The sequence below is a fragment of the Protopterus annectens genome, chromosome 10.part0 (genome assembly GCF_019279795.1).
Source record: "Protopterus annectens isolate FY-2018-M chromosome 10.part0, PAN1.0, whole genome shotgun sequence".
Lineage (NCBI taxonomy): Eukaryota > Metazoa > Chordata > Ceratodontiformes > Protopteridae > Protopterus > Protopterus annectens.
This window is the reverse complement of record NC_056744.1, coordinates 1,612,602,433-1,612,628,958: the sequence shown is the minus strand read 5'-3', so window position 1 is coordinate 1,612,628,958 and position 26,526 is coordinate 1,612,602,433. Positions and strand designations below refer to the sequence as shown.

The following is a 26,526-nucleotide window of genomic DNA, read 5'->3' as shown; positions in this document are numbered from 1 at the left end:
CAGGTCAATATTACAGTCAAGTGACCATTTAGCAAATTTTATCCATTCGTTATGGTACAATTTTCTAGTTGATGGTTTGTGGTAGGCCAGAATGATGCACTGGACTGAGGAGGTGAGGGAGGAATGCCTGGCAATCATGGGAACTGGAGAAGCCACATAGTGAGCTTGAGATGCTGATGATTCAGATGAACCATTCCCTGTGTGTGGGACAAAAGATCTGGAGCTAGGTCCAGTATCCAGGGTTTCCTGAAGTAGATGAGGCCAAAGGAAGGGAAACCAGACCTGTCGAGGCCAGAACAGGGCAATGAGGATTATTGTGTTCTTCGACCTGTTGACTTTCTTTAGAAACCGACAAATTAGTGGAGTCAGGGGGAAAAACATACAGAAGATGGGGGGCAATCGTGAAGGAGAGTGTCTCTGGGTAACTCCCCTGGAGGGGGGATTAGGGAAAAGTAACTGCTGCACTTGTTCAGAAGGAAGAAAAACAGATCTCAGCAAGGTTGGCCCCAGCAATGCAATATCTTCCCTGCCACTACTGGATTGAGAGACCACTGATGAGGCATGAGGATGGTTTTGCTCAACTTGTATGCAAATCATGTTGGAGCTCCCTGGAATGTGTGTTGCCAATAGAAAGTGGTTGGAAGAAATTGCCCATTGCCAGAATATGAGAGCTTCTCAACAAAGAGGGTACAACATGGTTCCCCCTTGTTTGTTGATATAACAGACTACTAACACATTGTCTGTTTGAATTGCAATCATTCTGAAAGGCTGGGTATCTTGAAATGCTTGCAGTGCTAGGAGCACTGACCTCATCTCTAGAACATTGATATGCAACTTGGCCTCCAGCTGGGACCAACTACCTTGGACTTCCTTTCCCAGATAATGTTCCCCCACTCTATCTGGGATACATCTGTGGTCACTATGATCTTGGGCTGAGATGGACAAAGGGACGGCACAACAAGATTTTGTTGGAATGAAGCCACCAACTTAGGTCTTCTTTGCAATGACTGGTGATCATAATTAGATGGGACATAGGCTGGTTCATTAGGGACCATTGGGAGGCCAGAAGCCATTGAAGAATTCCCATGTGATATCTGGCCAGGGGAACTAGAGTGAGGGAGGCTGCATCAGCCCTAGAGTTTGAAGAATGAGTCTCATTGTTACTTTCTTGCTGAAATGATTTGGCTCACTCGTGATCTGATCCTCTTGAGTCTTTCCAGAGGAAGTGATGCAAGGCCAGTGACTGTGTCTAGCATTGCTCCAATGAATTCCAGTTTTTGCAATGGTTCCAGATGTGATTTTTCATAGTTTATTGTTATTCCTAAGCTGGAGCAAAGATGAAGAGTGTAATCTCATGCTTTTACTAGTTGACGCCTGGTAGGAGTGGTAAGGAGTCAGTCATCTAGATATGGAAACACCGGGAATCCTAGCAGCCTGAGATGTGCTGCTACTGCTTCCATGCATTTGGTAAACACCCTGGGGGCTGTGGTGAGACCAAAGGGCAGTGGTCTGAACTAATAGTGACTGTCTCCCAGCTGGAACAGCAGAAATTGTCTGGAGCGCTTCTCCATTTTAATGTGGTAATATGCATCCTGGATATCTATTGAGCACATCCAATCATCTTTTCCCAAGAATGGAAGTATTGACTGAACCAAAACTATCTGGAATTTAGTTTGTTGGACTGATTTGTTCATCTGACTAAGATCCAAGATCAGTCTTCAGTCTCCTGTTTTCTTTGGTACTAAAAAGAACCTTGAGTAAATTCCGGATCCTCTCTGGTCTGGTGGGACTGCCTGGATATCTCTTTTGTGGAGCAGTTTTTGAATTTCTAAAACTGCTGCCTCCCTGTGACTGGGTGGAATGTCTGGGATTCTTATTGGTCTTTCTGGTGTCTTTGAAAGGAGGATGTTGTAACGTCTGGAAATGATCCCTTGCACCCATTTGTCTGTCGTCAATTCTAGCCAAGCAGATTGGTGTAGGGATAATCGTCCCCCAACTGCCTCCAGAGGAAGGCAATCAGGCCTCCTTTCAGGAGCGCTGGTAGGAATCACCAGAGAAAGATTCTCTGGAACCCTGGTTCTGCGGGTCATTTCTGCCTCTTGGACAACATCTTCCATTATTACTTCCCCCTCTTCCTCGGGTAAGTCATTGCCACTTGAGGCTTGGAAATGTTCTTGGATCTTTTTGAACCATAGCCTCCCACTTCTCTGGTTCCTGGAATAGGACCATTGAGGAGTGGAACATATGCCCATGGCAGAAAGGGTCTTTCGATCTTTCTCACATCTGGCTAGGGTCTCTTTAATCTTGGGGCCAAACAGGGACGATCTGTCAAATGGAGTGTTGATGAAAAAATACTTAAATGGCTCTGCAAAGTCCATATGCGCATCCAGGTGCATCTCCTAATGGCTACTCCTGAACCAGCTGATCTTGTCGTCCCTTTGGCAGCATGAGCAATCAGCCTCATGGATGAACTGGAAATCGATTCAAGGGTGATGAGCTGAGAAGTAAACTTATCTTGAACCCCTTTAGCTACTGCTCCTGTAAGAGTATCTGAAAGCTGTTTAATCAGATCTCTTTGGAGTCTAGTAAAATGTGCCAAGTAATTGAAGGACCTGAGAGTGAAGGTTGATGAAGCGTATACACAGTTCCCAAATCTATCCATAATCCTAGACTCTTTGTTAGGAGGATGGATAGTAGGACTTTCTTCACCAAGCTAATTTTTAGTGGCTGCCACTATCACTATGGTTTCTACAGGAATACACTTGGCCCAGTATTGCTCATCTTTTGGGACAAAGAGGATCCAGTCAGGTCTTATAGAGTCAGGAATTTTCCAGGCCTGCTGGGCGATCGGTTTAATAAGGTCATCAGCGGGTGGAGAGATCCAAGAGGTAGAGGGCAGGGTATGAAACACCTCTAGGTATACTGATTCATTTGAGGAAGGTTGGATGGTAGTCCAGCCACCCCTCAGTTTCAGAATTTTGAGGATGTCCCCAAAGGTGGAGTAACTTGGGGGAACCTTCCCCTTCATCAAAATTGGTATCTTCTGTGAAGGACTTTTCAGAGGAGTCCAAGTGCTTCCTCTTGCACTTTTCCTAAAAGATACCTCTTTGGTGGGATGCTCCGAAGAGGTATCCAAAGATGATATAACCAAGGTGGTTTGCTCCTGAGGCTTTTTTGGCCTCTGTCCCAGGGAAGAGGCTGGAGTAAGGTGTGATCGAGGGGATGGACAAGTTGTTTAGCCTGACAATGAAGGCATAGACTGTTTGTCCAGAATGGACAAGGCCCTCTCCATATCCTGAAAGGCAGGACCCCCTGTAGAGGGATGGGAGCCCAGAACCGAAACAGACTCTTTCGAAACCGTGGTCCCACCCCACACTGAGGAAGCCATCTGCAAAGCAGAAGCCAGGGTTGAACTTACATATGCTGAAGCCCTAAGGGGTGTGAAAGGCTCCAAAATAATAGAAGTCAAACCCTGCCCCTCAGAACCAGCAACAAAGCTCTGACCCCAGGAGGTCTCTGGTTCTGACAAACTGGAAGAGTTCAGGGCAACTATCGGTGCTGGTGAAGGAGCTCTGACCAGCGCTGAAACAGTCGAAGCCAGGACAATCAGTACCAGGGGCTCCAAAGTCTTTGCTGGAGTTGAAGGAGCAATCTGCATGGGTGTAGAAGATGGCAAGGTTCCAGAGCTAGCTAGGCTAGGAACCAAAGATGGAGGTAATCCCTTCGCCATCAGCAGCTGGTCCACCAGTCTCATAATGTCTGACTCCAACAGGCTGTTGGTGGGTCAAATAGAGAAGGATGATGTAGACCTTCGTGGCCGTCTCTCTGCAAATGAACTTAGGGGACAGTCCATGAATGGATCAATCGAGGGTGAATATGATGTCTGAGGTAAAACTATCATCTGAGGCTCACTTGGTACCAAATTATCTGTCGGTACTGAGGGAAGAGCTGATTGCACCAATACTGATGTTGAAGAAGTTGGTGTCGAGGGAGTAGAATCTTTTCCCACCAGTGTCGAGGAGACAGCTGGCACTGGGTAAGGCTTAGCTAATTTGGAAGAAGGTTCCGAGGAAGCTGTCAGAACCAAATGACATTGCTTTTTTGATTTTGAAGAAGAAGATGATGAGAAAGAAGAAATGGCTTCAATCTTGGAACCAGAGATAGCATCTTCAAACTCAGTTTTTAGAAGTCCTTTCAGTATGAGCTTATTTTTGTGCTCTATCAGGGTTATAGCAGAAAACCTGTGACAGATGGCACAATCTTCCTGAAGATAGACAGCACCAAGACAATATACACAAAAGGTGTGTCCATCTGAATTTGACATTTTTCATTCACATTTTTGACACCTCTTGAAGCCAGAGGTCCTTTAGAGGGTTTGTTGGCCATGGAAAAAAAAGAAAACAAAAGGCCACCTGACACACAGAAACACACAAACTCTCTCACAAACAGGCTTAAGAAAGATCCTCTTATTTTTAGAAATGAATGAAAGGAAGTGAAAGGGAAAAGATTACCAACAATGGTAACAGAGTATAACCAGAGGTAAAGGGGTAAGTAACAACAATGGTACCTTAGAATACCTAATGGTAAAAGGAGAGGAGAAACACACTCACTCACTTGCCTATAAGAAAGTAGAGGAGTAGGGAGAAAAACAAATAGAACGGGAAACAGAATTAGAAAAAAATAAGAGAAAAACTAACAAACAACAAGAAAATAAGCCAAAACTCGAGAGATTGAATGAAAGTGTCTGGCATTATGAAGCAGCAAATGAGATCTGAGGTAATTTGGTGAGTAGAATTATGGGTAGTGCCTAGCTCGAGAGTTTTTGGAAGGCGCGAGCTGGAATAGTGGCCAAGTTGGTTCCGAGGCTCGAAACTGAGCCCCCACAGTCAAGGATTACATGACGATTGACAAAATCAGATTATAAATGATCTATTACTAGTTACTAGATTTTCAATTAGTCTAAATATTACTAAAACATGGCTCAAGCAGAAAAAGGTATTGATGAAGAAATCCTTCCTCCAGTATATCATATCCTAAGATTAAACAAGATTTCTGAAAGAGCTGCAGGGGTTGCTATTATGTTATCAAACCATTTACAATTTTCAACTCACAAATTACACCACCAGACTTTATGCTTGCCCAATTACACCTAACTACTATTGCCCCAGATCCACTCAAAACATTGCACACGTACGTTTGTCTTCCCTTCAGCTGAATATAAAACTGCTCAAGCTTCAGTAGCACATTGAATAAAAGAAAAAGAACGGCATAACAGCCAATGGTGTTCCCCTTAGGCAGTCATTGCCTGCTCAGTTTCTAAGTGTACACTGGTAATGGGTCATTTTTTAGGAGATTTTTCCATTCTTCAAGTTAATACAACTTTGGAATTAATATATAAGTTTGGGAGGTGTGGGGGGCTTGCCTCCACATCAGAGGTATATGGGGGGTTGACACTGCAAAATAAAAATGAATAAATAAACAGTTAAAATTATTTTTTCACCCTTCTGAATTTTGGGTATTTTTTTCATCTATTCTCATCAGCTTTAAGAAAATTGCCATTTCATAGTAGAACTGTTACATTTTATAAACCACAAAAAAAAAGAATGTAACATTAACTACTTGATTACTTGAAGAAATTCTCACTTGATTAACAGCTACCATTAAACATGAGATTATATTAAATGATGTTAACACTGGCTTGTCTACAATCCAAGGTAAATTACAACCACCTTCCTCCAATTAGCCTATTTGTCATGGAATAATTTATAACAACCAACTATAATTTGCAAATCTACAGGAAAGCAAACTATCTTGGACTAGATACTGAACAATTTCAGAGAGTTTAATGATCATAATTTTACATTTGTACTCTGAAGGAACCATAAAACCCAACAGATTTAAATTATGAAGTATTTACGTTCAAAAATACACTTTAAAGGACAGGAACATGCCTTTTAATAGTCTTCTTTAGCAATGTAACGGGTCACATCTAAAATATCTATTGATCTCATTCTTTAATCAAGCTTTCCTATCCATGATAAATACACTGGCTCTGGAACACAGAAAAAAATAAACACTTACCAGTATCATAACTTACAATAACTACTAACCAAAAACTGGCCCTCAGGGACTTGGCATGGGAAAAAATATAAAACCAATAACCTCCACATAATGTTACAGCAATTTAAAACCTTGAGGATCCAAGTCAAAAGTATTGTAAGATGATAACAAAGAAAATTTCTATTTAATACAAAACTTACTAAAAACAAATCCTAAACTGTCAACAAAACGTCAACTTCAAACACAGCACAGTAAAATGGTTTACAACCTACCTAACCCCAAAAACACAATGTGTGACATGGGGAGATACCTTCTCTCACTCCCTGCTTATAACTGTACGAGTACCTCAAAGTTCCATATTAGGATCGCTATTATTTAACATCATCATTAATGACTTGCATCTAGTCATGAAGTCAGCAGCCATAGTCCAATATGCCAACGACTGCACATTAATCTTACGTTACAGCAACAAAGTGCTCTTAACTGCAGCCTATAACTCAATAATCTTTAGCTTATGTGACTCAGTGGACTAGGGAAGGTAGAATGGATGATGTTGTTGATGGTTCAAATCTGCATCAGTCAAGCAATTGTTTGAATCATCACACCTTCATCTCAGTCCAATCGAAACAAAATGATGCAATTCAGTCCAGTTTTAAAGCAATACATAGCAAAGAACATATATGTTTTATTAGCAAATAAAGCTAAAATAGAACTAGTATCCCAAATTAAATTGTTAGGAGTTCCAATAGAAAATAACCTGAAGATCTGTTTATTTGAAGAAGATAACTGGTAAGACACATTCAAATAACCAGTTTTGAGAGTTTTTATTGAGTCTGTATTAAGAATCAGTGGCAGGATGTAATTCTGCTTTGCCTTTAGAGCTGTAGCTGTAAGATCTTGTCTACCAAAAATAGCTATATCTATATTAGTTACTTGCTGCAATTACTAACACACACACACACACACACACACACACACACACACACACACACACACACACACACACACACACACACACACACACACACTAGCCTTAGTACTGTGTAACAGCTTCCATTGCCTAAATGTATGACTCTCAGCAAGTCAGCAAGTCACTTAACCAGACACCACTCCCAGGCTTGAGTGTGAAAAAGGTCCATGGAAAAAAGTGCTCTACCCCTAGAAAACAAATATAAATAAATAATTAAATAAATAAACATTGCAAATAAAATGGCTTGAATTACTCTAATTATATACTGTCATTCAATAACTGCTCAGAAAATACTCACTTTCCAGATAATAAATCATCTATTGCTAATTTACTCCAATGGTACAAACCTACTCAAAAGGGATGATACATCAATCAAAAACTTGTTCACACAGAAAAATCTAACAACTGTTATATGGAAATTCTGTTTACTCTAGCCACATGGCTATACACAGGAGTAATCTTCCAAAATCTTTATGACAATTTTCCTCACTAAGGGAGTTTAAACATTCTTTATTCACACACCTTTGTAGCAAATGGCTGTGCTCCTTCTACACAACTGCTGGTTAACCTCAACAATATCACCTTCCTAGATAGCTTTCAAGCTAGTTCTCAATACGAACAAATACTCACACAGCTAAGAAACTTAAACATACTAGTTTTGTAAATATCTATCACTTGTAAATATTTATTCATTCTGACTTAACAATAGCAGCAGTCATATTTTACTTACCTGCCCCTGACATCTCAATACAAGCTTATAACCATTATTCCACAAGTCATAAAATAAATTACTTCAGTGTATTACTGCTCAACAACCACAATTCCCAACTCAGCCTCATTATGAGGAATATCCCCCATTTTGAGAAAAACTCTCCATGTTTCTCGCCATTCTATATTCAAATGGTCTGTTACACACTCATTGTTAGGAATATCTGTAACTAATAAGCGTAGTAAATATTACTAAAGCATATTACTTCTTCAAAATAACTTTCTGCAAATATAAAATAACAAATTTTACCCTTGCTGTGGGCCTCCTATTTGAAGATGTTATTAAACTATTAGTAAGTGTTATAGGTTTTGCTCATTAATGTTTCAAAGTGCAACAAGAAATGTTTTATATTTTGGAGATGGAATGTTCAGAGCTATAGTGGTAACTGCTAATTCAATCATCTCTGTATGTGCTAGACCTAAATTTGCAACTACAACCAGTAATTATTTTAATGTACTGCTGCTGAGTCAACTGCTGCTAATTCAGTCATCACTTATATGATAGTAATAACTAGTTCAGGTTAATGGCACACCCTTAATTATGCTATACCCTGCTATTTTTCAGGCACCGCTATAATTGTGTGAATCACACTTGCCTGTCTTCCACTGTTACTGTACTTGCTGTATTGATTTTAAATCTGTCTTTACTGACAAATGCTTCTACAAATTATTTCTTCAGTGTGTAATACTTTAATGTTGTATGTTTTTTATGCTGTTGAAATTTTCTCTCCAGGCCTCTGCTGGAAAGGGGTATTATGCAGCCAGACTAATGTGATAAAAGCAAGCAAGCAAACAAAAGTAGGAAGTATGTAAATAACCTGCTAAACTGGGCAAAAAAATTCAGCGTAACCCTTTTCCAAAATGCTATGTTTCAGTAATGCATGTAGGATAAATTCCCATTGTTTTAAAATCTGCAAAAACTATTATTAATCTACTAATCAGTACAAATCTACAAATAATCTCAACTGTGTAAACTTACATATAGGTCCTTCCATATAGAGAAAGTTTCTATTGACTGCATCAAAAAGCTCCTAAAAAAATAAAACTTGCTTCAGCTACTCCAGACAATCTTTTGTGTTAAATATCAGAAAAACATTCTTTAAATCCATCCAGGATACAAGAAATAAAACAAAACAATATCAACATTAGTAGTAGGAAGATCTTCAGTTTTGTGTTTTTGTTTTATTACTTTGCTTCTTCAGAAGTTAACCAAAGGCAACTCTGTTGTATTAAATGGAATAGGTTAAAAAGTCACATGACTCAAAACAACTAACAAAATATAACATATTTAACAATACACTAAAAAACAAGCAAAATGCAGCAGCATAAAACATACTAATACAAAAACATAAAAAGCTAAAACATTATTTAAGGCTATGTCCTTTTAAAATGCATTTATCTGTGTAGTCATTTGTGCCATGTGATTGATTAGCATTCATTTTTTTTCCAAGTAAGCTTTAAAACATTTATTTTCTGAATCTTCAGCAAAACACCTGTGCACAAACTTATCAAGTACAACTTATCAAATACAAAGAAAATATGCTAATAAACAGTTTTCAGTGGTCTGAGGTTTGATTCCTTCAGCCTCCACTTTCTTAGTGTGTCATTCTCAGAAAGTCACATATGCTGACGGTGCTCTTTGGGGGAGTCTGAAAAGGGTATATATGGATCAGAGCTCCACCGTGGTTAATGAAATAAATGACAGGTGTTAATCCAGGTGTTAATAAGGCTGAGCTGAACAGTGTTACACTTTAACTGGCTCTTAATGATTTAGCTAGAATAACTAACTACCTTTAATGTAACTATTCCCTCGCACTCCTTAACTTGGATAAGCTAAACACCACATGGAAAATGTAAAAGAAATGGTAAGACAAATACCACAAGAAAATCAGATGCAATTTTATAGAAAATATAGTATGAAAGACTGCAATATCAGCTATCGAGAGAAAAGCATAACAGTAGTTAGAAAATATTTTCTTTCTGTGTTTTGGGTTTTTTGGGGGATTTGTATTGGGTTTTAATTAAAGAGAAGGACAACTAATTTGTGATAAGAAAAGTTCTTGATGTGTTGGTGAACTTTTCATCTGGAGTAGGGACTTCATTTGTCAGCAACCTGTGGGTCTTGGATCCGATATTGGATCCGAGCCGGCAACTATTTATACAGCTATGGATCCGAGCTCCTAGCTCCTCCCCTCACCCATAATCCCCTGCCAACCCCAATTGACCTCAGATCTAGTTTGTCACTCTTAGAAGAGACAGCTGGATTGCAGAGCTCCTGGCGACTTTCAGATAAGTTTTAAGAAAAACTTGTTAAAATAGAAAATCTTTTTTTTTCTTAAATAGTGTGTGTGTTTAGGATCCCCTTTTGTTAATTTTATTCTTTTTTTAGTGTATTTCCTCCACTCGCTGGTCGTAGTGTGTGTGTGTTATTTGTGTTTTTGGGGCCTGGTGTGCTTGTGTAGTTTTTTCTTTTCTTGAAAAATGTCGGAGGTCCCAAAGCCCATTTTTTCTAAGTGCACCGAGTGTGGCCATAAGCTTTCACTGGCGGATGGCCACACTCGGTGTGTTCGGTGCCTTGAGATTGAACACCTGTCCTCAGGATGCACGATTTGTGCAGGGTTCAACCCCAGGGCACTGAAAGAGTGGAGGTCGAAGCTGGTCCTGGTGGGACTTTTGCCCCCGGAGTCGGCTTCGGCCTCCGCTACTCCCGTGGCACCTCCCTAGCTTGTGGTGGTGGCCACTCCTGCCCCCCTTCCTTTGGCCAGGATTCAAGCTCCCAATAAAGCGCCGGAGGATAGGGAGGCCAGAAGGGAGAAATGGAGGGAGAAGCATCACAAGCGGCGGGCCGAGGCCTCCGCTTCGGCCCCCCCAGCTAAGCGGGCTTCTCCCTCCACGGCTTCCAGGTCTCCTCCTCCTCGGCTCCGATCACCTTGCTTCTCCCCAGGATCAGAGGAGGAGGAGGAGACCCGATCTCCGTCGAGGTCATCGAGGCGGCACTCCAGGCCTGCCTCTGTGGCCTCGTCGAGATCCACCTACAGCCTGTCTGATGCAGACTTGGACCAGATGATAAGGTTCATCCAGGCCCAGCTACAGATGGGAGTGCTCCTACCTCCCCCCCTTTGGGGGGGAGCTCGACACCCTTTTTTGCTTCGATAGCTCCTTCTCCGACCCACTTTCCGGGTTCAGAGCGCTTGGAGCCGGGCAGCGTTGGAGACGGGGGTGGGTCGGCGCCGACAGTACTGGGTGCTTCAGATCCGACCCTACCCTCGAGTCTGTCGGTTCCATCATTGGATCCGACCTCTTGGAGCTGTGGCCCGAGCTTCAGATCCGAGGGATTCAGTGTGCCTTCGGCTCCGTCCAGGTCGGAGCACACTGGTCCCTCGGATCCGACGGTCTAGGCACCGGTTCCGATCCCTTCATCGGATCCGAGTGGGAGTCGGCTCTTGGAGCCCAGGGAGAGCAGCTCCCCCTCAGCCTTTGATGTAGTGGAGAGGGCTCTGTCGAGAACATCCAGACTTCCAGCCCTTGTCTCGGCTCCGCCCTGCACTCCCTCTCTGCTGGGTCAGGCTTCCATCACCCGGCCACAGGGACAGCCTGCTTCGATATCCCAGTTTGTTCCTTTGGAACAGGACATTGCTGGCGAGACCTCCTCGGACAGCCCCCCCGAGGAAGTGCTTCGCAAGCATAAGTGTAAGACGAGGCACGTGGACTCCCCCGAGTCCTTAACAGAGGACATGGACTTGGATGAAGGGGAAGGCTCCCTGAGGATGTCTCCTTTGAAGACATCATGGAAATGCTTAGGCTCAGGGGGGGTGGTCTGCCCCCAAGGCTTCCTCCGATGAGTCCATGTTCCTGGAGGCATTCGAAGCAGGCCCATCTACCTCTTGGGTGTCCCCTCCGGCTGACCCCCTGGTGGACCTTGTGACCACCTGGGTGTGGAAGGAGCTGGACACTGTGGAGCCTATTCCCAAGCACCCATATAGGATTTTGAGCCCCCCCGCAGACCGGCCCCACTGGAGCAAGGGTCCCCCTGTAGATGCCATGTTGATGGCGGCAGCCACTAAGAGGGAACTAGCTCAGGAGAGCCCCTTGTTCCATCCTCCGAGTAAAGAGTCTCGCTTGATGTATCGCCTTGGGAAGTGGGCATTCAGTTCAGCGACCTTCTCAGTAAGGTCTCTGAACTACATGGCACATGCCATTAGAATGCAGTGCGATCTTATTAAAGAATACGCTGCTTCCCCCCCGGAGTCCATGTCGGCAGAGGACAAGCAACTGTACTCCACTTGTATGGCCACTCTGAGATCTGTTTCTAATACCTCTATGCGGCTGTTGTCTCATGCAACTGAGGGAGCCGCTAGAGCTAGCGGAGCGGGCTTAGTTATAAGACGCCAGGCCTGGCTCCGACATTGTGACTTTGCGGAGCCTTTTAAGGCGTCCTTTGCGAATGCCCTCTTTGATGGTTCTGCTTTGTTTGGCAAGACCATTTGCTAGACACTTGTCCAGAGCAAGAAGGACGGGAAGACGTTGTCTGCCATCGGAGTCCGCTTCTCTGCTCCCCAGAGGTCCTTTTCCAAAAACCAAAAGGGACAGAAGAAGATGTGGTTCAGGAAATCGCAACATTCCCAACCTGCTCCGGACAACCAGTCCTTCCGTGGCAGTGGAGGACAGGAAGGATGCCGACCTAGAGGCAAAGGGGCACTGAGAAATTTTGGGTCCAGAGAATCCTTCTCTGATCGGCCCACGCAACAGCCCTGAGGGGTTGCCCGACTGCTCCACTCTGGAGGCAGTCGGGGGGTGCTTCTCGAGGCATCTGGCGGCATGGGAGTCCATTACGTCAGACCACAGGGTGCTTTGGATTATATCCAGAGGTTACAAAATCCCTATGCTTCATGTTCCCAGACTCAAGAACCTCCCCGATGTACCACCCGATCAGAGGGAGGCTGCAGCCGTGGAAATCCAGCAGCTGCTAGAAAAAAGGGCCATCCAACCCATCCCCCCAGACCAGCTTGGATTAGGGTTTTACTCCAGGTTCTTTCTGGTGCCAAAAAAGACGGGGGACCTGAGACCAATTCTAGATCTCTCCCTCTTGAACCTGTTGGTAACCAAGGAGAAATTCCAAATGGTCACTCTTCAATCCATTCTCCCCCTGTTGCAGGAGAATGACTGGATGTGCTCAATAGACCTCAAGGATGTGTACTACCACATCTTAATGGACAGACGATCCAGGAGGTTTCTCCGCTTCCGGCTGGGAGCCAGCCACTATCAGTTCAGGGTCCTTCCCTTTGGCCTCACCACAGCCCCCAGGGTGTTCACCAAAGTTTTAGCAGTGATAGAGGCCCACCTGAGACTTCAGGGAATGGAGGTCTTCCCGTACCTGGACGACTGGCTCCTGACCACCCCAACAAGGCATCTACTCTGCTCAGCCAGAGATTTTTTTCTTCATCTAGCCCCCCAGTTAGGCATCACGATCAATATGGACAAATCCTCCCTTGCTCTGACACAAGTGATAGACTTCATAGGGGCCAGGATAGATACGAGAAGTCTACGAGCCTACCTCACTTCGGAACGACTACAGAATCTCAGTTTACATGTGCGGGCCATCCTCCAATCAGAAGCTCCACCCACGGAATTGGTCCTGAGGGCACTGGGCTCCATGGCAGCGGCAATTACACTCCTTCCGTGCGCTCGCCTAAACATGAGGGTACTACAGTGGACCCTTCAAGTACAATGGTCCTTCCAGCTTCTTCCTCTCAATCACCCTGTCTCTGTCAGCAAGGCTTGCAGGAAGGCCCTGTTATGGTGACTTCATTCCCCAGACCTCCATACAGGTCGCCCCTTCTGCGATCCACCTCCCCTCATCACGGTGACCACGGATGCTTCTTGCCACGGGTGGGGGGCATTGCTCAGGCAGAACAGTCCAAGGCACATGGAACGACTCAGAGACCTCCCTGCATATCAATGTTCTGGAGATGAGGGCAGTGCTGTTGGCGTTGCAAGCACTTCACAACCTTCTTCCCATCGGAACTATTGCGATACAGACGGACAACATGTCAGTTGTCTGGTATATCAACAAACAGGGGGGGAACCAGGTCTTATCCTCTCTGCCGAGAGGCCATGAGAGTGTGGGAATGGGTGATCTTCACCAACTGCTTTCTGATTGCAATGCACATTCTGGGACGGTCCAACATTCTGGCGGACAAACTCACCCACACTATTCTTTCCCCTTACGAGTGGTCTCTCAACTCCCGAGTAGCGAAGCAGATTTTTGCAAAATGGGGGCAACCCTGCTGCGATCCTTTTGCCTCTCCCTCAAATACAAAATGCAACAACTTCTTTGCCCTGATTCCCCCACCAGGGGAAGCCCTGAGAGATGCTCTAGTGCATGCTTGGCTGCCCGGTCTACTTTATGCCTATCCTCCTCTACCCCTGATGCTAAAGATGTTACAGAAAGCCTCTCGGTTGGGGAGCAAGATGATCCTCATTGCCTCATTCTGGCCTCGACAAACTTGGTTCCCTTACCTGTGGTCTCACTTGGTGAATCCTCCCTGGATTCTGGATCCCAGCCCGGATCTGATCTCCCACCCATCAGGCTTACCGACCCCGAATCTGGACAACCTGAAGCTGACAGCTTGGCTGCTCCAGTTCCACTCTTAATTAGGACTCCCGGTATCTCCTCACCAGTCAAAGCCATCTTGGTGGCAGTGCATAAACCTTCCACCAGGAAGATTTACCGCAGTAAATGGAAGCGCTTCTCCATCTGGGCGGAACATCATAATTTGGACCCCTTCATTTTGGACTTCTTTACTGGGCTTTTTCAGCAAGGGGCTAGCTGTTCGACAGTCAAGGTACAATTGGCAGCCATCTCCCATTACCATGTAGGACACGACACAGGTCCTTTGATGTCAGTTAAACTATGTAAAACCTTCCTCAAGGGTACTTTTCTGCTCAGGCCCCCTATCAAAGAAGCCATACCCCCTTGGGACCTATCGCTAGTTCTTCAGGCCTTGACTGCTTCCCCCTTTGAACCAGCTGCCTCGGCTGATCTTAAATACCTGTCTTGGAAAACAGCATTCCTGGTAGCCATCACTTCTGCGAAAAGAGTTTCGGAACTTCAAGCTCTTTCCGTAAAACCCCCTTACTTGGTTTTCCATCAGTATATAGTGTACCTCAGGACCAATCCATCCTTTCTACCTCAGGTAGCCTCAGAAACCAATATCAATCAGTCCATCAATCTTCCTGTTTTCTTCCCTAATTATCAAAATAAAGGAGAATACAAGCTGCACTCATTAGATGTGCACAGGCAGCTGCGTTTCTATATTCATAGGACTGCTGGTCACAGACAATCTGATCAGCTGTTCGTTTCCTTTTCTAAATTCAATTTAGGTAAAGCCGTTTCGAAGGTCACCTTATCATACTGGATTTCCCAATGTATTCTTCTAGCTTATGAGGCTTCTGGGAGGCCCGCACCTCAAAGGGTCCGTGCTCACTCCACTCGCTCCATATCTACTTCTACTGCATTCAGATCTAGAGTCCCCTTGGATGATATTTGCTCGGCAGCCACTTGGGCCTCATCTCATACCTTTATTAACCACTACAAACTGGACGTCACTTCCAGAGGGAGAGCATCCTTTGGCTCCGCAGTGCTCCGGAACATCCTTCCATGATGGCCGCCCAAGATTCAGGTAGCTGGGGACTCTGTCCCACAGGTTGCTGACAAATGAAGTCCCTACTCCAGATTAAGAAGTTATGTACTCACCATAACGTTCCATCTGAGTAGGTGGCTTCATTGGTCTGCAACCATCCCCCCCTCCTTCCCCCTGGCCTTCAGAAGAGTTAGATGGTGGTATTATTCCTGCCTTTTCCTGTTGGGATACTTTTTCAGGTATATAGGAGGGCAAACTTGATCTGAGGTCAATTGGGGTTGGCAGGGGATTATGGGTGAGGGGAGGAGCTAGGAGCTCGGATCCCTAGCTGTATAAATAGTTGCCGGCTCGGATTCGATATCGGATCCAAGAACCACAGGTTGCAGACAAATGAAGCCACCTACTCAGATGGAACGTTATGGTGAGTACATAACTTTTTATTTTACATTTACATCTGAAGACTAAGCTTGAAACATTTACTTTTATTCAGGTTCAGAATTGTATCTCCAGGCTACACTATTTATCTGAGGTGTGATGCTTGTTATCTGTCCCTAATAACGCACATTTAAATAACCAGTTTTTAAGAATTTATATGGCTGCAGTTGTGCAGAGGATAGTACTGTCACTTCACAGCAAGAGGTTCTCCGGTTCGACTCTCGGCTGTGGTGCCCTCTGTGTGGAGTCTGCATGTCCTCCTTGTGGTCATGTGGGTTTCCTCTGGGTACTCCGGTTTCCTCCCATGTTCCAAAGATATGTAGTAGGTGGATTGGACACACTAAATTGGCTGTAGGTGAGAGTGTGTGTGTGTGTGTGTGTGTGTGTGTGTGTGTGTGTGTGTGTGTGTGTGTGTGTGGTATGAATGAATTATTACTGCAGAGCTAGCCACCCAACAGTGTACTTGGCTCGAGAAGATTGTCACTGCTGAAGTGACACCCTGACCCCATGTGCAAAATTGGAAAAGGAGTTGAGGATGGATGGATTTACTCTGTATCTGGAATCCATGGCCTAACCTAATTACTTTGATTTGTCATGGTAGCACTTGTCAGAGCAGCAGCTAGGTCAGTTTGCAGCTTGGGCAATCCCCAGACTTTCATCCTCAGTTACCACAAATTAACAAACACAAAAAAAAATAGTTCTCCCATTCCAGAAAGAGCTATAGTTATATTAGCACCTTGCTACACTTGCTAATACACACGCACACACACACACACACACACACACACACACACACACACACACACACACACACACACACACACACACTATTAGGCAGTTATCAAGGCAGGACTGTTAAATGACTACCAAGTGCTACACTTGTGCAGGATTGCCAGCTCTTATGCCTGAGGTAGCTGCTGCCTTTGCCCCACACTCTTATAGAACTGTTACTTACTTGTGATGTATATACTCCTCACTGTCTACTTGCTGTAACATAGGATGGGACAAAAATGGGAAATAAAATGCTAAACAAAAAAAAAAAAAACAAGATAAGACATAGAAGTGAATTGTTATTGTGACTCTTTTGGTGTTAGATTAAAGGGAAGGAAAAAGAAAACTGTTCATTTGGGTAGAATTGTACTTCTAGAGAGTATGTTCATTTTACAGCTTGTAGTGATTGTAAAGCACTATTTTTTAATACTTTGAACAGCTCCTGTGAAAGCAATGTATTTTTTCATCTAGCTTAAAATGCTGTGTGTTACATCCTATGATCATAAGTTACAAGGCGAGAATGTTTCATCTTAGCTCAAATACATTTCTTTTTGTTTGCTTCAACATCTAACAATCTAGAATAGGATTCAGCAACAGTGTTATTAACAAAAAAAAATGCCCTTCAGAAAATTAGCAAAAAAGAGGATTTCTGCCATATGATTTAGAAGATAAAGGTGGATAAAAGTTGCCACTTAGAATGGACAAATCCATGTGTTTTGATAAACAATCCGATGATGTATCTGTCTCTTTTCTAGAGCTTCTTTCTTCTGCGTTGTCGTATTTCATAGAAGATTCTTCATCCAGTGCTTTCGGTGACAACTTCTCAAAAAGCAAAGGGTCAAGGCCACGAGGGAAAATAAAGAATAAGGTAAGCAATGTGGTGCAGTAGCTTCATAACCCACTTATGTTCAGCTGAGACTGTTATATCATATTCTGGGAGAACAATCTCCTTTACTTAAGGAATAACAGTAAAGATATACACAACAGACATGTTAACCATGATGAAACAGGTAAAAGAAATGTATACAGTACTGGTTAAGTTCATTTCCTTTCCAGAATGTTCTTTACCACAATAAAGATCCTCATGTTAAGCAGGTCTCTGCACGTCAAAGTTTATATTGTTCCCAGCCCTTTGCAAGATAGTAATTCATCCTTTTTCCCTTTTTTTTTAAATTTTTTGTGATAAACAGGAAAAATGTGAGGGTCTACACTGCAGGATAATCATGCCCTTTAACAAATAGAGCTGGTCTAGTCCACTCTTTATAAGGTAAAAGGGCTAGGAGGTGGCCTAGGCTTCATTTGTTGTAGGCACAGGCTCACTTTTATGATTCTTGTGACTCCTATATGGATGTTCAAGGTGTCAAGTCATTTAGTCTTGGACATAAACAGCTACTCCTTATCCTTACAAACTGCCTGCCAGACAGAAAGCATTATTTGTGGACCTTCTCTTTCTGTAATTCTGTAATTCATGACATAGAAAATAGTTTTTCCTTTAGTGTTATCCTTTCCTTATTTACTACAAGATAGAATTTATATATATATATATATATATATATATATATATATATGAGAGAGAGAGATAGATATATAGATATAGATATACACACATACATACAAACACAAACACACACACACACACACACACACACACACACACACACACACACACACACACACACACACACAACCTTGGTGCACTCCTACAGTGCAGTCCTATTTTTTAGATCTATGATAGCTGGTGTAGCTATCCGTTATATTTTCAATTTTATTATAAACATTTTCCTTTCAAGAAGCCAGGTTTTAGGAACAGACAATACACTGGGTCGACTAATGGTGTCTTTCAGTTTCCAAAAAGGCTGCTCACAAGCAAAAGTCCAGAATACCTTATCTGGCTTGTTTTTGCATATTAGGTCTGTGACAGGCATTGCTTCTGCTCATTAATGAAAGACATACATCCTTTGGGACCTGCACTTCTCAGAAATGCCATACCTGCTGTTTACTTGTCGGTATACCATGCCTATATGGCCTCCATCCAGGTAGGATCTGCTGCAATGCTGTCCCTACCCACAATGTGCCCGGACTAAAATCTACCTGCCACCCAAGAAATAACAGTCTCCTGACCTTCCCAGCATGTTATCAGCTAGTCTCATAAAGGTTAATGTAACATTTTTCATCCCAAATGGTGTTTTAGAGAACTTACAAAATACAAACAATGCAATAAATTGTGATCACTTTTTTGCTTTTGTGGTCAAGGGTATCTGCTTGTTATCTTTGGCTGGATCATTAGTTATCAGATGCTGTCCCTTTCCTGACTACTTAGAAGATTCGTCTGTTTCAGGTTTAGGATAGGCATCTAATTTTGTGACCATTGCTTTTTCAGTAGCTTAGGCCAACCCTGACACTACCATCCCTTCTAGGAACTGACTCCATTTGTAAGGAGCAGGGACTATAGGATTTCTGATTAATTTACTTATTCAGCATCTCATATCACTTCCCTTATAGGCTACCTTAGTTTTCCATGATCACTGCAGGCAGGCCAATTCTTATGTCTTGGAACTCCTCTGTTTACATGTTGTTAGCCAGCATGGTGTACCTTGCTTATCTGTGAACACACTTCTGATCTCAAGGTGTACCTTGGCTTATCTGTGAGCATGCTTCTGAACTCAGGGTGTACCCAGGCTTATCTGCGAGCATGATTCTGAGCTCAAGGTGTACTCTGGCTTATCTGCAAACATGCTTCTGAACTCAATGTGTACCCTGGCTTATCTGTGAGCATGCTTCTGAACTCAAGGTTACCATGGCTTATGAGCATGCTTCTGAACTCAAGGTGTACCTTGGCGAACTCAAGGTGTACCCTGGCTTATCTATAAGCATGCTTCTGAACTCAAGGTGCAACCTGGCTTATCTTTGAACATGCATCTGAACTCAAGGTGAACCTGGCTTATCTGTGAACATGCTTCTGAACTCAGTGTATACCCTGGTTTATCTGTGAGCATGCTTCTGAACTCAAGGTGTACGCTGGCTTATCTGTGATCATGCTTCTGAACTTATGGTGTACCCTGGATTATCTGTGAACATGCTTCTGAACTCAAGGTGCACCCTGGCTTATCTGTGAACATGCTTCTGAACTCAAGGTGCACCCTGGCTTATCTGTGAACATGCTTCTGAACTCAAGGTGCATCCTGGCTTATCTGTGAACATGCTTCTGAACTCAAGGTGTACCTGGCTTATCTATGAGCATGCTTCTGAACTCAAGGTGTACCTGGCTTATCTGTGAACATGCTTCAGAACTCAATGTATACCCTGGCTTATCTGTGAGCATGCTTTTCAACTTAAAGTGTTCATCAGCCACCTTTATCATAATGATTAAATCCCTCTCATGCTGTTTAAAGCTTGATCTGTCAGATAAGGATATGTGCCACCACTTTTTTTTCAAATGTTTATTACTACGATCACATCATGATGCCATGCTAGGCATTCTGCTGCTGTTGGGATTGTATATTATGTTTATTCGTCAGTTTCATGACCTCCCTGAGCTTTGTCCTGAAGTTTAGGACTTACTTCACAACAGTATTCCCATCAGAATCAACTCTGATCACCCCACTAGTCATGGATTGTATCAGATGCATTACTGACCATTGTGCCTTCAGCAGACAGACAAACATTTCCTTCCTTTATCACTATCATTCCACTTAAAGCAAACCTCCACTGTGACCTTGCAGTATAGTTACCTTATCCCATAATTATGTTTTCTTCCTATTATATCACCTAGATATAGTTTTTTTCCCAGAAACCCTGCAGTTCCCTTTAAGTTCTCCATTTCTTCTTCCTCTTCATCTTTTTTTTTTTTTCAGCCACACGTCATTTTTCCTGTTAAATTCTCATCCTGTTTTGGAAAGGAATTTGTCTCAGCCTGCATGACATATGCTAGGAATACCCTTTTTTAGATTTTAACTGTTATTCACTACCCATTGTTTTATATCCTAAAAAAATGTGTCTTATGTGGTCAATAAAACACAGTATGGAACGTGTTAACAATTAAAATGAGACTTTCTTTCAGAGAGTTAGAAAAATCTTTATGTGAAAAAGAAATATGCCTTGTGCCGAAACATTACATTAACAGATTTGTAAATGCTCTCATTTTCTGTCCACCAAAATGTTGATTTTATGTAAGTAACATTAATAAATTCAGGTCAGTATGATAGACTTAGATTTCATTTTTCTTACTAGCATTCAAACGCGACAGTGATGATACATCAGTCGCAGATGAATCTATGGGATAATTAGACTTGTTGGCATGTTTAAACACATAAACAACAGTACTGAAAATGGAACTGCAAAATATATCTTTGGGAATACCTTACAAAATCATTTTGTGTACTTGCTTGATCATAGCTCTCAACCTTCCATCTCCAAAATGAGGTACACTAGCCTTCATAATGTGGGACAAATGGGCAAAATGTGGAACACATACTAATGGCTTACTAACAACTTCAACTAGGAAGGCTATGGGATGGTTAAAATATGCTAGTTTCACTTATAAATAAGATCTTTTAATGAATTCATATGATTCATTTCTATTTACCATGGATTTCACTGAAAAAAGTTCCAAACATTGAATGTGTGACAGAGTCTTTCAATGTGGAACTTTGAGGAACTTTGAGGAACATGAACTTTTTAAGACCTCAAATGAGGTATGTTCCTCATAATGAGGTACACTTGAGAGGTATGTGCTTGATACTGCCAGGAAAATAACATGTAACATGAAAAGCTTTTCAGTAGCTGGTGTTAGCACAAAGCATAGAAATTCATTGAATGTAAAACACTGTACTTACAGTGTCATTTTACAAAGCTAGTGACTCGCAGCAACCAGTACATGTAGAGAGAGAGAGAGAGAGAGACATAAACCTTCATTTATTGTCTCTAGGATGGATGAGTCAGCTGAACACTGGGAACCAAATGGAACTAAAACAAAAATCACATCAGCATGGCAGTCTACATGACAGCTGTTTTGGAGTACAAGAAATTAAAACAATAACAGGAAACAGGATGTTTATGATAGCTACATTAATACAGCACATAATATTAGGACAAATCAGGGTAGAGATTTACTTCTAAAAAACACTGAACATGCCTAATCCTAGTATCAGCCCTTGTACTGCTGCATGAGTAACCCCACCCTTTGTTCTATTGTGGAATCAATTTTTTTTTTTTTTAATACTTAAAATCCCACTTTGGGTTCCACACTAAGCCTTCTAAATTGCACTTTTGTTGTGCATTTATTTGTTTAGCTTAATTCCTTGTAAGCCACACCTGCTGGTTTTCTCTTCTCTACTAATCTGGTTACATAAACAATCTGAACCTTCCTGAAATTAATCCGTTTTGCCTTGTGTGCTCCACCCAAAAGAATTTTAGAAGTGACTGCATGAAATGTGTTTACCACACACAATAAAATGGCAGATTAGTAATAACCAGTCACCAACTAGCTGTTACTCCTGTGGGAAGGAAAATATGCTCTTCCCTGCCCTCCTCTAAACTTTTAGAAAACAATTCCCCCATCATGATTTCCTAAATAAAGTTCTCATACATCACCAGCTATCTTTAGTTGTTTCAGAACCGAGGTATGAATCCTATCTTGGTCTTGAAAAAAAAAGCAGTAAATGCATGTTCTAGATCAGAGACTACATCAGCAATAATTCTCTGCATAGTAATTAATTGTAAGCTCTGGTCAAGTTAACAGTAACTTGTTATTCTGTACTCAAAAAATATGGTTTGTGTTAGGGTCCCCATTGTCTGACACAGTAAATGATATGCAGAAGAGTCCTTATAATATTGTACATTTTTCATGCCATTCATTTGTGACCCCATGCAGTTCTGACATTTTTTCTGTCTGGGTGTTCTGCCTCAGAGACTGTCATACAAACTTGTGTGGTTCTAACCAGGTAAAAGGGAGCAGATCTCTTCCCCTGTCCATAAAGACTTCAGGATTTTCCCAGCTAGGGGTCGCCACAGCGGAACTCCAGTCTGCTCATGATTGGCAGTGGATATTTATGGTGCCAAGTTGCAAGCCCGATGCCCAACCTTCAACGAAGGCACACTCATTCACACTCGCACCTACCTGCATGTCTTTAACATTACTCGACCACAGGGAGAACATGCAGACTCCACACAGAAGGTGCTCTAGCCAAGAATTGAACGGGAGAAACTCTTGCTGTGAGGAAACAAGAGAAAAACACTTTTAACATGCAATGTATGTGTTCATGTTGTTTTAGAGGTCACGTAAAGTTCCACCCACCACAAATTTAATGTGGTGGGTGGAACTTTACGTGACCTCTAAAACAACATGAACACATACATCATATGTTAAAATTGTTTTTCTCTGGTATAGGCTTTTAAGAAATTACTTCTACGCAAGAAAAAAACTACTGACATTGAACATTCTCACCCTAAAATGTGCATTCTTTAAGTTATCTCCCAACATCCATATCCATGTCCCACCTGCCTTACCTGTTAGTTCCAAATGCTTCACAGCTTTCCGTATGTACTTCTTAAAAAGGGACATAACCTTAACAGGGTTTACCAAGTACGTATTTATATCCATGTGGTCAGATACATCTTTTGAGTTCCATGAAAATAGACTGGCTGCTCCATCTTCCAGTAGGAAAGCATAATTCTGTTTTACAACTACTGGCACCCTGTCTCTGTCTGCAGCATATTCTGGTATATCATTTGTATCCGTTGGAAAGATTTTTGGAAAATCTTCCAGTGGTACCAGAAAATCAAATTCATCTGGGTCCCCCACCTGCAGCTTGTCATTGTAACTTCCAGAGCTGACTAACTCAGAGCTGAATCTGGGATCCTGTTTATTCACTACTTGAAGTACGGCTTGCATTTTGGGGATTACGTTATGCAATGCCTTTTTAGTACTGTTCTTTGGAATGCGCACCTCTGTATCCAGGAACTTAGAAAGGATTTTACTGTCTAGATAACCCCAGCTGTCTTCTTGTGAGATGTCATAAAGCAGTTGAGTCTGAGGTTTTGAAAAGTTAGTGAAATAATGCTGTGTTTCTGGAGATGTGGTTTTAATCGGTGTCTCATCATCTGTTTCTGAAAGAAGCCATTTCAAAAAATTTGGAATGGGATTTGGCTCGACTTTCATTGGTACAATCTTTCGACAGACTTTCACTCCTGGCAATAGCCTGTCAGTATAATTTCCATATCTGATAGCACTGGAGGTGAAGCTGGGATACTGTGACACACTGTTTGTGCTTGAAAGATGCACTTTCCAACCATATGGATGAAAATATTTCACTGGTACAACTCTTGGATAGGCTCTCCCTGGTGTCACCAGCCTGTCAGTGTAACTTCCATATCTAACAAAATAAGAGGCAAAGTTAGGATCCATTTCATTCACTCCTTGAAGCAGAGACATCGCCTTTGGGAGAATGTTGATTCTGGCTTATTATCCACAAACTCGAGAAAGATTTCACAGTCTTGATATCCCCAACTGCACAACTGCAAGATGTAAAATACTTTCTAATTTGTAGTTTAAAAAGCCCGCCAAAGAATGGTGACTTCATACTAATTTGGCAGGAAATACAGTTTTAGTTCACATAATTGCGTCATCTGTTTGGTGCAGCTGTACTTAAAGGGGAATGTGTTCCATTTAAATATCTTGACATTACCAGAAAATAAAATATTTTGATTTACTGCAGCATCCATTTTAGGTGTGTTTTATTCTGTTGTGTCATGCTTTAAGTTTCAGAGTTAAGTTTCACTCAACCAAGATGAAAAAAAATGGTAAGCACTTCTGATTTTTTTGAAGTGTGTCTTCTTGCTACATTTTGAAAGTTAATCTTAGACATGACATCAAATACAGATTTAATGTTTAAAGTTACATTATTTACTTCTCGTAAGTAGGCTGGTTCACTGAAATCAGTAATCACTTTACAATGATGACTTGGGAACATGAGGAAGAAAAATATTTGCATGCAAAGGAAAAGAGATGGGACTCAAATCTAGGTTCTCAGTTCTGCAGTTTGATGTCTTAAACATTGTACTGTATCATCTGCTAGTTGAATCATTGTTTCTGATGTTTGTCTAAAGCTATGAAACTGTGTAATTTATTTAAAATGAAGCTAGTGTTTCCATTTGTTTTTGCATTAACACTGGGAATCCAGTATTCTTCAACAAGCAGTAATCAAATCAAAGTTTATCCATATGTTTGACTGCTAAAACTTTGTATGTTGAATAATGCTACTGCACTGTTTATCCCAAACTTTAAGAGAGGCAAACTGTGGACAGTGCTAGTGTGTGTGGGCGGGGGTGAAAACAAAATGTTAACTTTCCATGGGGCTTCTGTATCACACTCTTTTAATTGCATGTATTTGTTAACTGGGTAGGACCACTAGATACACACATTCCCTTCAATATCAGGTTAAATGACTTGGTCAGAGTGATACAGGAGGAAAATGGAAGCTGTAGGAATCAAACTCAGCACAGCTATATATCAGTATTTTGTGTTAAACCCATGGGATAAACTGTCAGGTAAGCATGTTTGATGAAGATTTTTTTTAATTTACATTTGATAAAAAAAATCCATACAGCAGCTTAACAAAAATGAACTCAAAATAAAAGTGCAAGCTCTGTACCTCAGCATGTCTTCATACTTGTTGACATTACAATAAAAAGGCAGTGCTTTTATTTAAATAATTTGCATTTCTTTGTGGATGGTTCCCAAACATAATTACTAAGTATTTGCATGTCTAAAGTTATTCAGTCTAATGCATGTCTTACCTTCTCAGACACATGGGGATCTATTTATTATTTATTTATTTGTTTCAACTTATTCATGTAGCAGGTGAACTGAACTATGTACCCTTTTTAGTAATGACCAAGGTAATAAAGCATAAAATAATTATGACAAAAATGTTCACTTTCTTTTGGGTTCAGAAAAATTATTACAGTCAGTGCTTATCCGGTGATATAGAACTACCTATTAACATGATAACCATATCTCTCAACCTCTTAGCACAAGAAATCTGGATGAAACCGAAAATAAGAGTGGGACAAAGTCCCAAAAATAGGGACTGATTTTAAAATATTGCTCAAATAAACTTAGAAAGTTACTAGAATAAAAGTATTTGTGTTAGCCAGCATTTTCGGAAAGGTATGAACTCTGAAACTGAAATATATGTCATTTAGTGACATCGATTCTCAGTGCTGTGCCAGAAAAACACAAATTTTATGAGGACTAGACAAAAATATGTGGTAGAAATTGTGACATTCTATAAGAATCTGGAAAGTTCTGATGTATGGTAATGACAATAATCTGCAATTCACTGAGAACACTTCATTAGCGACTCATTGACATGTCTCTAAATTAAATACGGTGCTGTAAGACCTGAACTCACCTTTCAATGCAAACAACACACACACACACACACACACACACACACACACACACACACACACACACACCTTTCTGAATCACTCTTTTCTGCTAATCCAGTGCCAGTGCAATTTCCTGAGATAAGCACATGGCTAATTTCTATTAGCCATGCCTGTAGACTGTTGCATCTGCATGCATTTGCATGCATCTCTATCAGTGAGGCTTATTTCCATACAATGGCCAGTGCCTGTGTACAACTGTAGCAAAAGAATGGTCTCAGAATCTCTTGTACTTAAAACACTGTACAAACCTGCTAATTAATGGCTTCTGCAGTATTGTAAGCCTTTTTCAGGCAATATAGCATTATTGTTAACATTGTGAAAACAGACTGTAAAGTTTAGACAACATGAGATATAGATTTTCTACATAGGGTGCTTGGCCCTCTATGTTCAATCCCCATTACACTTGGGCTTCACTCCTCTCCCCTA

General features: G+C 41.8%; 1 protein-coding gene across 2 annotated transcripts in view; it reads right to left on the bottom strand.

The window, feature by feature from the left end:
• LOC122812866 overlaps window positions 1-24,325 on the bottom strand; it is an 80,877-nt gene extending 56,552 nt beyond the window's left edge. The window contains exons 1-2 of one of the 2 annotated variants that reach the window (XM_044084910.1): window positions 23,155-24,325; window positions 17,187-17,466 (exon numbers count right to left, since the gene is read on the bottom strand). In XM_044084910.1, coding sequence (XP_043940845.1) covers window positions 17,444-17,466; window positions 23,155-24,079 — 948 coding nt within the window. In that variant the 5' untranslated portion in view covers window positions 24,080-24,325 and the 3' untranslated portion in view covers window positions 17,187-17,443. Of the gene's footprint in view, window positions 1-17,186; window positions 17,467-23,154 lie in introns of those variants that run through there. The other variant, XM_044084909.1, reaches the window with a different exon arrangement.
• Between the last annotated feature and the right edge of the window lie 2,201 nt (window positions 24,326-26,526).